This window comes from Rhipicephalus microplus, chromosome 10 (genome assembly GCF_043290135.1).
Source record: "Rhipicephalus microplus isolate Deutch F79 chromosome 10, USDA_Rmic, whole genome shotgun sequence".
Lineage (NCBI taxonomy): Eukaryota > Metazoa > Arthropoda > Arachnida > Ixodida > Ixodidae > Rhipicephalus > Rhipicephalus microplus.
This window is the reverse complement of record NC_134709.1, coordinates 23,011,699-23,028,241: the sequence shown is the minus strand read 5'-3', so window position 1 is coordinate 23,028,241 and position 16,543 is coordinate 23,011,699. Positions and strand designations below refer to the sequence as shown.

Below are 16,543 nucleotides of genomic sequence, written 5' to 3'. Positions count from 1 at the left end.
CGTCCTCTGCGGTCATCGCTGGAATTTCAGCGTTTTCGGGGTCTGTCATTTATAGAAGTTTCTAAATCATTGCTTGCCACGGAGAAAATTTTTCCCACGTTTTTTTTTTTTTTTCTCCATGTTGCACGCTGTTATTTTTGCAAATAAAACAAACAAAACACGCGAGCTCATAGTTGAGAACTTTATTTGCAAAATTCGCTATGCTTAGTTTTTTTTATAAACATTATTGTCTACTCGGTAATTTAATTACCTTCTACTTCATGGCATGCAACTTTTCTCAAATACTTTGAAATAAATAACTTGCTGGCGGCACAGTGGGAAGAACTTGTCATTAGAATTCACCCTAGCAATCCAAAATACGAAATTGAGAACAGAAGCGTTGCGATCTGATGACTGGTTTCGTTTCGGAAAGCAAACCAGTCGACCTGCTGTGATGCGCTTTCCGAGCTCGCGTCTTCGTCGTTAAAGCAACGTTGTTGTGATTATCGCATCTCTGAGAGTGCCGACCGCGCATAACACTAGTGTTGTACTGCCAAACTCTACGTTTGATTTTTTTTTTTTTGCCATGTAAACCCTGCACCAGCCATCGTGTAAATTGACATGGAAGTGCATCGTACCTGTTGAACAAGGATTGCAATGTCAAATATTTATTCACCTGAAAAATCGCCTTCCTATCGTGGTTTTCGGGTGAGTCGCCGATTTTTTCGTGCTCGTTGCCTTTGCGTCGTAGACGAATTTCATCGCTGATCGCGCTGCGTAGTGTCTTTCGTGGCTTAATTAGGTTACCCTCTTGAAAACTCTCCACGGTTGTGATGAAACATTGCGAAAGCAAGGGGGGGGGGGGGGGGGGGGGGCTTGGCGCTATGTTGCGGCTGTTTTCGTTTAAAGAGGCTTGACCCCAATCAAACGCATGACGGCGCATGCAATGCGGCGTGGCGAACGGTTTGTGGCATTTGCGAATACCGCTACACAGCTGCTGACCTTCGCCGTATGCGAGTCCCGTACTACTACTACTATCATTACTACTACGCTGTAACCAACCGATTTCACGTGAGCAGCTGCGCGATTGTTTTCCCTCCTCATCGCCTCTTGAACTCTGGCGTCTCACTGTCCCTCGATCGTAAAGGTTACGTTTACAGTGTTCCGTTTTATATTAGATTAAGAAACCGTGACGGACTTGAGCAATCACGTTCAAGGTTGATGACATTACGGACAGAAACGTTTTGGTCTATAAAAAGCGCTGTCACGTTGCGAATACATTTAACAGTGTCACGTAAGGCCAGATGCGCGAAAAAAGAAAGAAGAAACTCGCGTTGGCGCTGGTGTTGGTTTAAACAGTTTTTTTTTTTCTTTTACCCACTCCTCTTAAACTGGAACTGCATAGTCATTTGACTCGTTCAGGTGATATATTTGTGCCCCTTTCTCGTGTAACAGCGCTATTAGGCAGATGTGGCTGCGTATGCGGACCGGCTAATAACGTAGCCGCTTTAGGATTTTACTGTAACTGCTAGCCGCCGCGATTTTGAAACGCCTGCTACATTCCGTGGCATCACACCAGTGGGTTGCGCCAGTTATGGTTTGTGTGTGTTCATCACGTAATTGCCTGTAAGCAGGTGTTATTTTTTTTTTTTTTAATTTGAGAGTGTTCCATTGTAGCACTGCATTTAAAAAAAGGTCTCTTCATGGGCTACATTGATTAGTTAACTTTTGCACATAGCTGCAGTGTGTTAAGCTGATTCTGTAAACTTTTGCACATAGCTGCAGTGTGTTAAGCTGATTCTGTAAACTTTTGCACATAGCTGCAGTGTGTTAAGCTGATTCTGTACTCAAGCAAGAATATGTTTTTGCGAGTGACAGGACACAAATTGTGTGGCTAAAACTGCGGAAACGTCTCGAGCATTTTGCTGTGCTTTTCAAGATAAGCCCCTCTGAGGCATTCCACTTAAATATATTAAAACATCCACCTACTATTTGGCCAGGCTTACATTTTGGTTGAAGCATCACCCTGTCTAAATCTTTAAATTATTAACTATGCACAAGTTGCTTAATATGCAGAGCACAGCCAAACGAAAATGTTGCTTCGAGCATGTTACATACCTCTCACCAGTCGTCTCCAGCATTGGTTCAAGGCAGTTGCAACACGTTGGACTGACAGCATCTTGAGGATAATGATAATCCGATGCATGTCTTTGAATGCTGTTTTTCCTGCTGTACTGTAATTGAGAGTAGCACTTGCTAACACTTCTAGTTTTAAGCTGTCAGTGTTGTAATACATCAGTGGGGATTCATTTTTGTGAGAGTACCTAGAAGAAATTTTCGCACTGGCTAAACTGCTGACGGTCACGCAAGAACTGTCATTATTCCACTTGCTCTCGAAGGCCATCTCCGGCGACTTTTTGACCATGTCTAGGTTATGGTGTTTCTATGTTCCTGAGACACTCTTGTCACAAGCCCAATAGCTGAAATGCTCAGGAAATTTAAGAATTATTTGTAATAATCAAAAATGTGCAAAACCGAAACCCAATTGAGCACCCTGCCTACGTATGACGTACTATTTAATAGAGCCGGAGGCCGTATACTGGCTCCACCGGTGCGGAGTATGAAAACTGTGAAAACCAGTCCAGCGAAGCACCGGCCAACACCAGAGAGGAAGGAAGAAAGTATTCCCGTGCTATACCCGTGCCTAACACTGCCACCTTCGCCTTGTGGAAAGCACAATAAACGCTGTAGCGGACAAAGTAGCGATGCCATCGGCCAAACATGACGTCACACAGACTGTGTTGCCAATAATTCTAGCAAGTGAGGTGAGCTTTTTGAGGCAATCTTTAAAATTCATTTGCAAATGATCAGTGCATCTCTCAAACCTGTGATTTGGCATAAAGGACGAAAATGTGCAAAGGAACATACCCAGCGAATTTCATTGAGATTCATTCGCCTCAAAAAATCACCGGAGTTGGCCTTTAAGGGGTAATCAAACGGGGAATATACTCGAGGGATTTAAAGGTGGAGCCTAGTGACGTCAGCTGGTGGGGAGAATTCCTCACAAATGTCCTCCCCTTCATACGGACAAGGTGAAAAAGGAAAGAGAGAGACCAGACTATTCTCATGGCATATACAAGATGCGTGCTGCTGCCTTATGCATAATGTGCATCAGAGCTGTAGGAGCAACTGGGCCAAATATGTGCTCTAAAATACTTTTTGTTCCTTACTGCTAGGGGACCGTTCGTCCCGTTGGCGAAAACGTCCCCGTCTCCTACGAAAGCGTGTGGGATGGCCGTGCCCACTCGCTAATCCGCGACGTCATTTACATGTGATCTGCAATCCCTGCATCACCCCGGCGTATTTGTCCCTCGTGTCAATACCTAGTTACAGACGAGCTTGTAGCCAAATTTAGCCCTATTGTGCAAAATTTATCTGGACTGCTACACTAGCAACACGTGCCGCCGTTTCAGGAAGGTAGCTAATTAGATCATATGTTCTGGCAATGCCCATCATCACATGGCACCATAAAACCAACCAAGCCTAGTGGTGCTTCGCCATAAGAAGACCCAATGGTAGGGATGAGCCTGAAGTCGTTCAGAGAGCCTACGATGCGACGGTCTAGCTTATAATAAGCCTGCTTGTCCCAATTTGGCAGCAACAGACTGCGTGTTAATAGCATCTCTTGGGACTGACAATAGAGTTTTAACAATGAACCCTGCTCTCAGGGAAATCAGTATCTCATCACGCAGAAAAGAAATCACATGTGCTGTTCTCCGGACACTTGCAGGTAGAATGGAACAGCCAAGCACACAGCAGCAAGAGTTTGCACCTGTCGGAGGAGGAGCAGAAACTGCATCGGTCAGCGAGGCCAGCGACGCGGCTGCGCCGGCACAGGCAGAAGCAGCTTTCCCCACTGAGACGACGACCTCGTGTACCAGCCCGAGCGCCGAGCAGCCACCGCAGTCCGTGTACCACATCAAGTGGGTGCGGTGGAACAATCAGAAGACGCCCATTGTCACACAGGCAAGGACAATTTTCTTTGCGCTATCCAAGCTGAGAAGTTTGGTAGACTCTCATTGGACAGAACTTGAAGGGAGCCACAAAGTGTGTTCCATTTAAAAAGATTTCTGTGAAATATAAACAAAGCTAAGCTGCACACTTTAAGAATATAACCAAGAATTATTATAGACGGCTGTTTCATTTAAGCAGCAATTCTGTTTAAGAGATTTTTGTTTGCCGAGACTCCAATGTATTGTGATTGTGCATGTTTACTCACTCGGGTAGGTATAAGGAGAATAAGTGAATGCAGGAACAGCGCAACCTAGTAGTAGTTACTTCGTAACTGCTGAAGCGAAAAAACAAGGACAGTTATGTCTTACCAACTTGCCCAAGTTTCCACGCTTCAGAGAATAAGTGGATGCATGAATATGATGCGTGAATGCGTGAAGATGCAGAATCGGTCAAGTACGGCCAGAGTTAAAAGGGTCTGTCGCATGCTCTAAGCGCTTTCTCTCTCCTTTCATGCTATCAATTGTACTCAAAGCTACACAGGAGGAAAGGAGATGACCAAGCGACAAGAGCGGCATTATGAGCACATTATGGCTTTGAGCAATTTCTTTTCTCATTTTCATTGAATGCATATGAGGACAACGTATAAATGTTGGTCGCAGCTTCCTAGCCCATGTTGTGGCACGGGTGCGTCACGACTGCCGTAAGTAGGCTGTTCACTGTGCTCATATCAGACTGTGTCCATGGTTTTTGTGTTTACGACAGGGTCACTTTGGATTATGGCATCATTTGCCAATCGAAGAGCGATCATTTGCTAGTCGACGTTGAAATTTAATTGCAAATTGCCTGCAATGTGCTGCACTATGTTTGGCTCAAATACTGCCAGAAGACAGCTACTAGCGACCGGCGGCATTATCCGACCATCTTCAAAAAGTGTTGCAAGGCCCCTTTAATATGTGCGCTTAATGTGCATCGCCTGGGAAAAGCTGTCTAAAACACCTAACCAAACGTTAACCTAGGTTTCTTGTGTCCTCCACAGAACGAGAATGGGCCCTGTCCCTTGATTGCCATCATCAACGTCCTCACCCTGAAGGGTCTCGTCAAGCTTCCACAAACACTCGATATTGTGACCGTTGAACAGCTCATGGAGCATCTGGGGGACTGCATACTGTCCTCTATACCGAAGGTACACACAGGACAAAGTTACTGTAGGCGTTGCATGTGGGAGTATTCATTTGACTATTTTTTCTTCGACTGTAGGCACTGCTGTGTTGTGTGTAAACTGTAAAAGAAATCGTGTTTGTTAGTAACCCTGTCTAAGCACAGTTTCACATCAATGAATATGAGCTAAAATTGAAATCTTAGGTTGAGTCATTAGGAGTGTACTTTTGAGAAGAATGATAATATATAGTGTTTGATCTTGAACTTGGTTTGTTTGCAGAATGTGTTAAATTGTTTTCCGCATACAAAATTGCAATTTGGAGTTCTGTATTTAGTTTTGTGTGCGGCAAATTGAGGCAGCGAGCTCAGCCTAGCATGTAGAACACGAGTTTGGCCTAGTTCGTTCTTACTGCTAATGAACCGTTGTCGAGATTACATCACTTGAAAGTTTACTGTTCGTGTCATGGAGTTCGCTCGGACTCTCGAACTTAGAGTCAAACTTTTCGCAGTCGGACTCACTGGCGCTCAAACTAACGAAAGTTTTACTCACCTAGACTCACTCACGAACTCAGACTCGTGGCTCGATCCGAGTCTCAGCGAGTTAACTGATCAGTGAGTTTACCGACCTATGATTAGCAGCCAGTATGCCAATGAATGAGTAATAGTTTTAAACTGTATTGGCAAGTTTATACTGTAGTGTGCCATAAGACATTGATGATTATTGATTAATTTGCAGGACATTCCAGAAAGTGCGCAGCTTAATTACGAGCAAAACATGCACGATGCCATTGCCATCCTGCCGAAGCTGCAAACGGGGTTGGACGTAAACGTTCGATTCACAGGGTAAGTTTGTGTATTCACGTCTCCCATTTCATGCTACGTTTCCACGACTGTTGCAAATTGTCGATCGCGCATAGGTGTTTGTCCGACTCGCGACTATGAGCTTGTGATTTCAACGTGTGCATACCGCACAGTTATGACCTCCAAGGCTTCTTAGTGAATGTTCCGTACATTCAGTTCAGTAGCAGTGAGCACATTAGCTATGTTGTGCCATTTGTAATTATACTTGATAATGCAGTAGGTGGCTACCAAAAAAGCGAAGCAGACAGCATGCCAGTTGTACATGTCGTGCTTGTGGATTTAAGTGCAACATGGAAACCTTTAGTATGAATCGGTATGTGCAATCGCTCGTGATAACCCTGTCATGCCGCTACAAATCCGGCCGCTAAAGGTAATGTTGGCTCAGATGTAAGTGTTCGAGTCAAAATGACGGCAATGTTATACACAAACTGAAGACGATGCAGACTAAAGTACGCGAGTTGCCTCACCCTTAATTCTTGTGCTTCAACCGCGAGCAGTGTGCTTTCAGTAGTGTCAAGCTCTGTATGTGTTATAGCCTGCTGTTCAAGCGAATACAATGTTAAAGACCACTCCTCCCCCTAATGTGAATATTCAATGCCATGTCTCCTCATGACAAATCTCTAGTGCTCGTTTGCCCCTTTCAGTGTAAAGGATTTCGAGTACACGCCCGAGTGCATCGTGTTCGATCTGCTGCGAATTTCTCTGTACCACGGTTGGCTCCTCGACCCCGAGTCGCCAGAGATCCTTGCAGCGGTCGGCAGCTGCAGCTACAACCAACTCGTGGAAAAGATAATCAACAACAAGTCTTCTACAAAGCCAGAAATGGTCACTGAAGGCATGTCTTGTTTCATTCTTAATGTTTTGCCCCGATTGATTTGGTGCAGCCACTTTGTACATGTTACTACCGTTGCTGCCAGCATGTCATTTGACGCAGGTAACAATGTTAATGGCCCCTAGTTGTTTTTATCTCAGCTTTTTCACATAGACATGGCTGTTAATTACTAGTACCTTTAAGAGTACAGTAATGAGATCATGACACCAGTTATACTGTTGTCAGTACCAGTTTGCTGCAATTAAGTGGACACAGCAACTGGTACTCATGCACTAACGAGTGCCAGTTGCTGTGTCTACTCAATTACAGTTAACAATGCTCATACACTATCACATATGCTAAGACAGAACATTTAGCTGTCTTGTTGTTCTGTGACTATTGTTCTGTGAGACTAAAAATATGTTTTGGCTAACATTCACTTCTTTTTTTCTGCAGCACTGTTAGCTGAAGCTTTCCTGGAGCGAACAGCATCACAGCTGACCTACCACGGTCTGTGCGAGTTGAACTCCACGATAACGGAAGACGAACTGTGTGTCCTCTTTCGCAATAACCACTTTATCACCTTGTATAAACGAAAGGTATATCACCATTCCATTTATTATTATTGCTATTTTCATATTTCATTTCAAACAAATTTCATAAGGAAGCTTCATTGTAGCTACACTGTTTAGGACTAAGTCGAAAATATAGCTGTAAAAGTGATACGCAATGTCTGTCCCTTTTGTCCTCCTATCACAACAGGACCGTCTGTATCAGCTGGTAACGGATCAGGGCTTCCTGAATGAGCCAGATGTAGTCTGGGAGTCATTGATCAACGTCGAGGGCGACGGCCAGTTTGCAGATTCCGACTTCATCGTGAACCCGCCCAAGCCTCGGTGCCTCACCACTGAGCAGCAAATCGATCGGGAGTGAGTGGCGCGTCTTTTTACTGCATCATTATGCTTTGGCGGTGCTTTATAACCATTTAAGATGTGTGTTCGAGAACCCACAAAACTGCAGCCACCTCAAAAGTATTTGTTCCTTGCTGGCAAGTAGGTTCTGGAATGTCTTTTCCTTGTTGTACACCCCCCTGCCCCCCCCAAAGAAAAAAAAGAGAAAATTGCAGGCACAGCTCTTTCTCTGATATTACAAGAGAACATACAGCATTAAGAAAATGATAGTTATGTACTTGTGCACCAGTTAGACCTGACTTGGAGCCTGCAAGCTATCCTGGATCTTGCTGTCTTTTTACTGATTTACCAGTGAAATTAAGAGGTCGAAATGCGTGCCTAAATACCAAAGCAGCACCATTTCAGTTTTCTTATCAATGTGACAATAAAATCCAAGAATACAACTTTTCAAACGGGATGTCACTCCAGTTCAGACTTTTCAATTTGGAAAAATCATGTACGTACTTCCTGGTTCAAACTGAGAGAAGTGGGGACTAGAGTACATAAATTCAAAACTAGTACTTTTGTACAAATACTTATGCACTGTTGAAGCTGAATTTCACTTTGAATTACCTGTTAATTTTTGGAATTCAGAGAGAGAGAACGAACACCTTCGTTGATCAGCCAAAAACAGTTTTTAGAGCCATCAAGCAACATACTATAAATGTGATACACATTTGTGCCTACCTCTTAAACATTGTGCTTGACTACGACTCGTTCGAACACTATGCCCATTAACACAGGATTTGATTGGAAGCTACTAGTGATGAAAAGCTGTCTATACCACAGTAATATCAATACTGTTGATAGCAAGTGATTATTATACTACAATATTACAATAGCCATCTATGCTAAGGTTGACAGCATACCAATTAATACTGACTGTACCACCCAGTATAATACAAGCGACAGTGTCAGATTTCCCAACATAGTTTGTGTGAACCCTGCAGCACAAGCTTGTTGACATTCTCCTGTTTTCAGCTACATAAATTGAGTGTTGCCGATGGTGGCTGAAGCATCGTAAAGTTTTAGGTACCATTGCAGAACTAATGCTTCCAGTTCCAGCGATAGCATAACAAAAGCTACTGATAACACAATCAATAGCTTACTGGTGGGATGCGCATTGTAATACCTTTGAGACCGTCGACAGCCAATTAACCGATAACTCTGTATCATTAAAAGCTATGCATGTGGAACTGAATCAATACTATATAAGTCAACTTTTCGCAGTTCCCAAGGAACATCTGTATTGAAAAAAATTCACTGCGTCTGGCTTGTGTGTCTACAAATTATTGCTCACTTCATTAATAGCATATTTTTCTCTCGAGTCTTGCATTATTACTGCTGGAACTCGAGGATGAAGACAGTAGGGATACAAATGAACAATGCAACCAGCAGAGCAGGCGGTGCGATTCATATGCAGGAAAGAACAATGAAAACTTTAGAAGATTGTGCATGTATTGTGACAGTTGAATAACGGCAATGCCCTGAAGTGCCCTTTTGAATGGGTACTGACACGAAAATAATACCGTATTTACTCGATTCTACCGCGCCCTCGATTGTAACGCGCACCCGATTTCCACCGCGAAAAAAAAAAAAAAACGTAAGACATCGATTGCAACGCGCACCCATTTTTTTTTTTGCTGGCCCGCACGATCACACCACTCGAAAAAACGACTCCTTTCGGGAGCATCTTCCATTTAAATATGAGGTACGGGCGAAGCTTGTGCCCATCTGACGTGTAACAGAGCATTGCCGTCACTGTAGTTTTACCGTGGACCGATGTCAGCACGCGAACTTGCTTCGCCCCCTTCTTCTCGACAGTTGTGGTGCCAGGCATGTCGAAGTAAAGAGGCGTCTGATCGGCATTCCAGATTTGCCCAAGCAGGTAGCCGTTGTTGCGCCGCAAGTTTAGGACGAACCTCTGAAAACTGTAAAGCTTTTCATCGTACTTCTCCGCAAAAGTTTTCGCATATGCATGTTCCCCTTCGGGGGGGAAGAGCCTTTCCTCTTCATATAGTTAATTAGCCAGCACCTGCTCGCTTTAAACAGGCTCCGCATTAGACTTTTTTCTAAGACTAATTGCATAGCCCGCACTTGGAGCAGTTCTGTCGTCATGGGCCGCTGTGCCACTCGCTCCTCAAGCACATACTCGCGGAGCAGCTCTTCAATTTGCGGAAACCGACCCTGCTGTGGTTCACTGAAGCCTTTGCGTGAAGCTTTGCTGTCGACAATCTTCTGCTTTTGTTTCGGCCGGTCCCGCACGCACGTTTCGAGAAGGACCGCGATGCGGCCCGATTTCCGTCCGTTTCTGCACACGCGATGACTTTTCTTTTAAAAGCGGCATCGTGGTGCACTCGAGTTTTTGGAGTCGGCCCTTCCAAGTCGTCGATGCTAATGCACTACTAGATGACGAACTCCTCAGCACACGTACGAAGTGCCGCACATGGTAAACACATAGGCAGAAATAGCCGACGCACCATGCCGACGCACGTAGGGGGCGGCCATTTTGGATTTGCGATGGCAATAGATTGACCGTAATTTTTTTGTTCGTACTCGATTCTAACGCGCATGCGATTTATGAACTCGCTTAACCGGAAAAAAGGTGCGCGTTAGATTCGAGTAATTACGGTATTCTGTGCGTCAATTGAAAGGCTGTGCAATCGAGAGCCTAGGCAATGCACTGGTAAGCCCCAATGCACACCGAAAAAGTAATTGGCGCAGTATGTGTTTAAAAGCTTATAACAACAAGGTACGAGTTTCTCATGCGCTTGCTCAAGATGTCATGTCGTGACAGTACGCTTGCTTTCGCTTGCTTCATTGCAGGCTCTGTTAGCGATCTACAAGTGGTTGTTTTGAACGTTTTTGGTGACGCACAAGCCAGCATATTAAACGTTTAGTACCGGAGGCCATCACAACTAGCGATACTGGAGTGTGAAGTCACCAGAATTCACACTACAGCCCGACGTCACGACAGTGTCGATGTCAGTACTAGGTGCGCAATTGCGACAGTAGACTTCAGTGCTCAAGCGAAACATCTTATTAGCATTCACCGGGCTTCATTCACACTTAAGGAGAGACATCTCTGTACACAAGAGATTTGTATGGCAGAGCAAACGCACACGTAAATTGACGTCAGTACTCCATCGTGGGGTTCGTACGCATTTTTTGGCGCTTTAGAAACATGTGCCAGAGTGGTAGCCCAAGTGTTCCGGCCCAGCTGAGGCTTGAGCCGTGGTTCTTTGCAGTTACCTGGTTGCCTTAAGCTTGCACCACGAGCAAGTGCACCATGAGCGAACGAAAAACGACGCTTTGCAGTCCTTCGTCCAACCTGTTGAGCCGCTCGACCACAACGCCATCCGCGCAGAGTAAGCGGAGAAGGGGCCACGGCTGCACGTCGCACACCGCTGCACGAGTCCCCCCTTGTTCGACATGAGCATGCGCTGGCTTGGCCGTCTCATCGTTGGGGAAAAAGCACATCTCGCTGAAAATTCAGAGTTCATTGCATGCAGTGATTGAGGTAGGGGCTTGGGAGAATGCAGCCAATGTGAGGCTTCTTAGCCCCTACCTAAGGACACAGAATAAAAAGGCTGACAGCTGCCACCAAAAGGAGCATAAAACCTGCTTACTCTTAAAGGAGGATGGAATAAGTTGTGAAAATAGCGATCAGAGGAAAGAAAACAGGCAATGAATAGATGATGGAAACTGGGACAGAAATTGGTAGAACACTGATGAATGCCTATAAATAGTGGCTGTACCAGTTTTCTTCAGGAATGGTGGAGGCATTGATCATGCATGCATGATTTTTCGTCATTCTTGATGTAAAAGTATGAGACACGCGGTGTCAAAGGACTAAAAGGAATTCGAAATAGTTTACGATTAGTGTTATGCCTAAAATATTTTGCAAAGAATGCAGCTGTTTCTATAATGTAAGCCAGCAACGGGTAGTGATGACATTCTCCCATCCACATGGCTCAATCAATTTGCTCATGTCGACAAGGTTTGATTGATGACGACACCCTAGTCACATGCTTCCCATGTCACATGTGTGCAAGTTTGTGTAGTGCGAGCCGTTGTTTTTTTGGTTTTGTTCTGCACCCAAAGTGACATGCTGGCATCATTCATTGTTGTCCATTTCAACATTGTTTCGTGGCTGCTTGTGTAGTCGCTACACCAGTCACTGGTTTCGTTGTTTTGCGGAATTTACTTTCTTGCTTTTTGGCTTGTGACCCGTCACAGCCTGTCGCTGTTCGTTTGCAAGATTTTTGTAGGCATGGTTGTACGTGTGTGTTTTCCTTTTTTAGTTCAATTGTGGACAGTCACTTATTGGTCTGTTGTTATAACTTCCCAAAAAAGAAATGTGCATTTTTTTTTTGTTAGTGCCCTCTCGTTGCCATAACATAAAATTTTTATTTGCAAAGTGGTGCGCTTCATCATTCACCTCCCATGTTCATTTTCGTGTTATTGGCAAATTGGGATGCTTTTAATGGTCAGGGCTTGGCGTGGAATTCAAGGCAGGATAGTATGCAGTGTCAACAAATGTACATCTATACTGTAAAGCTTTCTGCAGAGTGTAAATTATTTTACCATTCTTGCAAGTACAATTTACAATTTTCTCGTAAATTTCCGGTATTAATTTGTTTACTGCAAAGCACTGAGGAAATCACCCATGACTGCACTAATTGCGCTGCTCAGTGTCTTGTCCGCTGAGTAAAAGACAGCTGTACAGTTTCAGAAAGTTTTTGGCACGCGTTTACTTCGAGCGATTCTGTTCGACTGTTATAAGTCCAGCAGAATCGACGAGACTGCCTCGGCAGCGCATTTCAGTGGACGCCGCTTTCTGGTCTGATGTTGCAGCGAGGAGCTCGCGAAGCAGCTTCAGGAGGAAGAGCACCACAGGGCACTGTCACGTCCCCCCACGCGCAACGCATCAGGTTCAGCGCAGGACGCTGTCGAATCAACGGGGCGGCAAAGGCAAAGCAACAGTAGCCCACCGTCCAAGAAAGATGTGAGTTCTGTGAATGCTGCTGTAGATTACACTTTATAATCTTTGGCTGAGCACCGATTTCAGAATCCCCGAGAAGTTCACCAGGACACTCAAGTTTCCCATCTTGAACCAGCAACACAACTGTGTGTCTGGGGGAACTATAGTAAACACTCAAGGAATGCTTCGTCACAAAAATGAGTTAGTGCTATTGGGTGGAGCTTGTGTACTAATTTTCTGTGCGAGGGACTGAGATAGTTGTCGGTGGAGCCGGCATCTTTTTGTGCACTTTAGATTTGCTGTAGATATGTTGCCTGGTTTGTAATAGCTCATTGCATCGAGGTTCTACTGTGCTACATCAGATGCCATTGCCACTTTGCCTGGAGTTCAAAATTCACGGTGTCATCCATCTCCTCTCTCTTTCAGTGTTCAATCCTGTAGGTGGGCCTCCTCACTATGATGCAAATCATGCCAGAATGCAAACACACCTTCCTCCTCCTGGTGCCGCTGTTGCCATTTACTACGCATTGTACATAGGACAAGCAGGGACACCTGTCGTCTTCTTCGCAATCGAGATTGCTGCGCTCGGAAAACCAGGCCAACATGGTGGATGTTGTACTGGACAGACAGGCCAAGGGCTCCCAGCTTTACTATAGACTAGGAGTGGGAAGGGGGATAAAACTACCTCTTCCATGTTGACAGCTTGCAATCGTCGAGAACACAGCAAAGACCAGTTAGCCAGGACAATACGCAGTCGCCGCAGTGCCGTGCCGGTGGTCTTATTAACCTCGAATTATAGAAGTACGATAATATATGGCGCCCTACATATATATGTGTATAAATTAACATGTGGGTTTGCAAAGAGGTGACTGGGGGCAAAATGCAGCTCTCTGCGTGGTAAGCAGAGTCGTTACCCGTTTTGTTTCTTTGTATCACGTTGATGTTATTATTAAAGCCCATGATTGATGCGCAATGTTCTGGAGTAGGCACTCTTATTTCACATCAACTGCACTCCGAATGCTCTAATGAGCCCAGTACGATTATGATTTAAAGAAGTTTTGCAACACGTTTTCAGCATGGTTATGTGAAACGCGGCTGATGGGTAGTCGAGGTTCTTGAGAACATAAGCCCAACATTAAAGTGCCGCACGCGGCATGGAATTTCTAATCAATTTTGAAAGTCTGCTAGATATCGCTCCCTCTTTTCTTGACAAAGGATGCCACAGACCAAAATGACTGCACCATAAACTCAAGTTCACGCCTGTTGGTCGATTTCAGCACTGTGAGCTTTATAGTTACTGTGGCCACCACAAGATGCCACTACATGTCTGCACACTCAGTCACACTGAAAGTGTCACAGGTTCAAATAAAAAAAGGGAAAGCACCAAGGTCATGCACGCTTTCGAATGGCCGTATCATCTTGGCACTTTATCTTACCCCTCCCTGCGTAGCTTTCAGCGCACTCGATGCGAAAGGAGAAAGCGCTTGAAGCTTGCAACAAACCCCTGCAATAATTCTGCTCATACTTGGTGTATTCTAAAAACTTTTGCCGTAGTCGATTCCTGAGGCAATAAGCTTTTAATGAAGCCATTCAATGATTACTCGGAAGTGTGGCAGGTCCCCTTTAAGAGACTGCTTCTGTTCCTGCTGTACATCGACGCCACAACATGGTACGAACCTCAGCACTATGGTTTATACCCTTATCTCTTGGTTCGTATTCTAGGCACTCTGTATTTTAATATGTTCAAGAGAATGGCTCCGCTGGTACATACCAGGGGCATATGACAGGTTTTGGTACCTTACATAATCACAACTGGTGCATGAAGTCACCAGAATGGACACTCCAGTCCTACGTCAAGCTAGTGTGTAGTTCAGCAGGTGAGCCATGCGAAAATTGGCTTTAATGTCAAAATTAAATATTGTATCGGCACTTACTGAGCTTCCCGCTTGATTAGAGCTGTCTCTGAACATAGATTTGTATAGCAAAGTAAACTCGATTGCGATAATTGCTGTCAGTGCCCCTCTAAATATCTGCCGAGACATTGCGGGCGAATCTGCTTCCGAGTCCAGAAGCTTGCGCTAGGTTTCATTTCAGGTGGGGGAAAATGTTCACTGCAGCGTCCCCTCTTCCTATCAAGTCTATGTACAGGCTGTACGTACTTGGGGGGGCAAATTTCGGAGTGCCTGGCATTGCTATGTGACTAGCGATGCAATCGCGCGCCGGCATCAGCTCACGCATGCGCAGATGCTTCAAGGGTGTAGGGTTGAACCGCGTCGTCTCCTACGGCAGTGTGCGTGCCGCATTGTGGACATCCCACATGGCGTAGACATTTGCAAACAAAGCTTGGACAAGCCGACAAGGCGCAATGGCCCCTCACAAAGGAAGTCTCACGGCAGTTTTCAACAAAGAACACCAGCCTTGACAGTGCCACGCCGTCCCGCTGCAGCGTCACTTGCAGAGCACAGGCAAGCGTTATTCAGGAGCGATGTTCTCAAGCTACCCACGTCCACTCGTACCAATCACTCAAAGAGGAGGGATCAACCATGTGCTTGTTTCTTTTGTTAGTCGCAACCTAACGAAATATTTATGAAAAAATTGAGAGCTAATGGTAGAGCCTTTAGTAAAAGCTGTGCTTTTTTGAGATCGCAGAGAAAAAAAATATCGGGCAGCTTGACATTTGTGGTGCCAAGTCTGAAGTGCATAGTTGGGTGGGCTTTTCTCCACATTCTTTTGCTCTATACTTTTTTATGCCTTTTTATTTTGCCTATTTCCATTAATATCTACATATTTTTCTTTCTCCCTCTCTTCCCTTCCTGTTCCTCACTTCCTCTCTTTCTATTTCAGTACATTTGTCTCTGATACTTTGTCTTTACTTGTATTTCTCTATGCTATGCTTTACCCTTCCCTCCTACTCATCCCCCTCTTCACTTTCCCACGCCGTTACTATACTATACAATGCAAGGGCATGTTAGGCTCAGTAAGTACCTCTACAGTGGAGCGGTTATGATGCTCGCCTTCGGATCGACGATACCGAGGCTTGAATCCTATGCATCTGGCTCTGCAAATGCGTGGGTTCGCTCTGCTAGTCGGAAGAGTGCTAATACCCCTCACCTCATTCGTCGCATCTCTCAAAAGATTGGAGGTGCCTGTTCTCAAATGGCCTGTGTGTTGGTGCAATCGATCCTACAATCTCGGCTTGTTTATCAAGCTCAGTTTCAACGACTGACATTGAGAGATTAGGACTTGCTCGAAACTGCCAATCGAGATTCCACGAGGGCGATTACATGCCTTCCTTGTATAACATCTATCGCGACCCTCCAGGCGGAAGTGCACCTCAACACTATCAACGAAATTGTACACCAGCGTCGAGTCGTTGGCTACCTATAGAGTCACGCTGTTCCTGCGGCGGCGGCTCTAGCTCACTACTATAATTCAACGCTGCCACAGCCTGATGCACCCTTGGCAGAAGTTCCACCATGGCTCAAGGCACAGGCCAGCAATAACCGACCACTGGCCCGTCTGCGACAATCCACCCGACAAGTGGCGCAGGAGGGCGTCACCACTACCATCGACAACTCACTAGCGGTATGTATACGTGGACGCAGCTATCGATAACTGCGTTCTGCACACCAGTCTCGTATGCCCCGCGTTACCTGAAACTCAACATATCAGCTCTTACGTAACAGAGGCACAGTTCCCATCAGTATTAGCGGACCTCACTGCAATACGGGTCGGGTTAACAGTAATGATATTCAAAATGGATTTTTTGTCACACGATAAATTGCT

General features: G+C 45.1%; 1 protein-coding gene across 2 annotated transcripts; it reads left to right on the top strand.

Annotated features, from left to right (window-relative positions):
• Positions 1-442: 442 nt before the first annotated feature.
• Positions 443-13,597, top strand: LOC119180640 (ubiquitin carboxyl-terminal hydrolase MINDY-2). Of its 2 annotated transcripts, XM_037431751.2 has the most exons (10): positions 443-687; positions 3,770-4,005; positions 5,030-5,176; positions 5,888-5,994; positions 6,657-6,847; positions 7,280-7,422; positions 7,586-7,752; positions 11,022-11,141; positions 12,631-12,781; positions 13,184-13,597. In XM_037431751.2, exons 2-10 carry the CDS (start codon positions 3,775-3,777, stop codon positions 13,196-13,198), a joined length of 1,272 nt encoding a protein of 423 aa, XP_037287648.2. In that variant the 5' UTR covers positions 443-687; positions 3,770-3,774; the 3' UTR covers positions 13,199-13,597. The 2 variants fall into 2 exon arrangements, with proteins under 2 accessions (XP_037287648.2, XP_037287649.2); XM_037431752.2 differs by lacking the exon at positions 11,022-11,141.
• Positions 13,598-16,543: the final 2,946 nt, after the last annotated feature.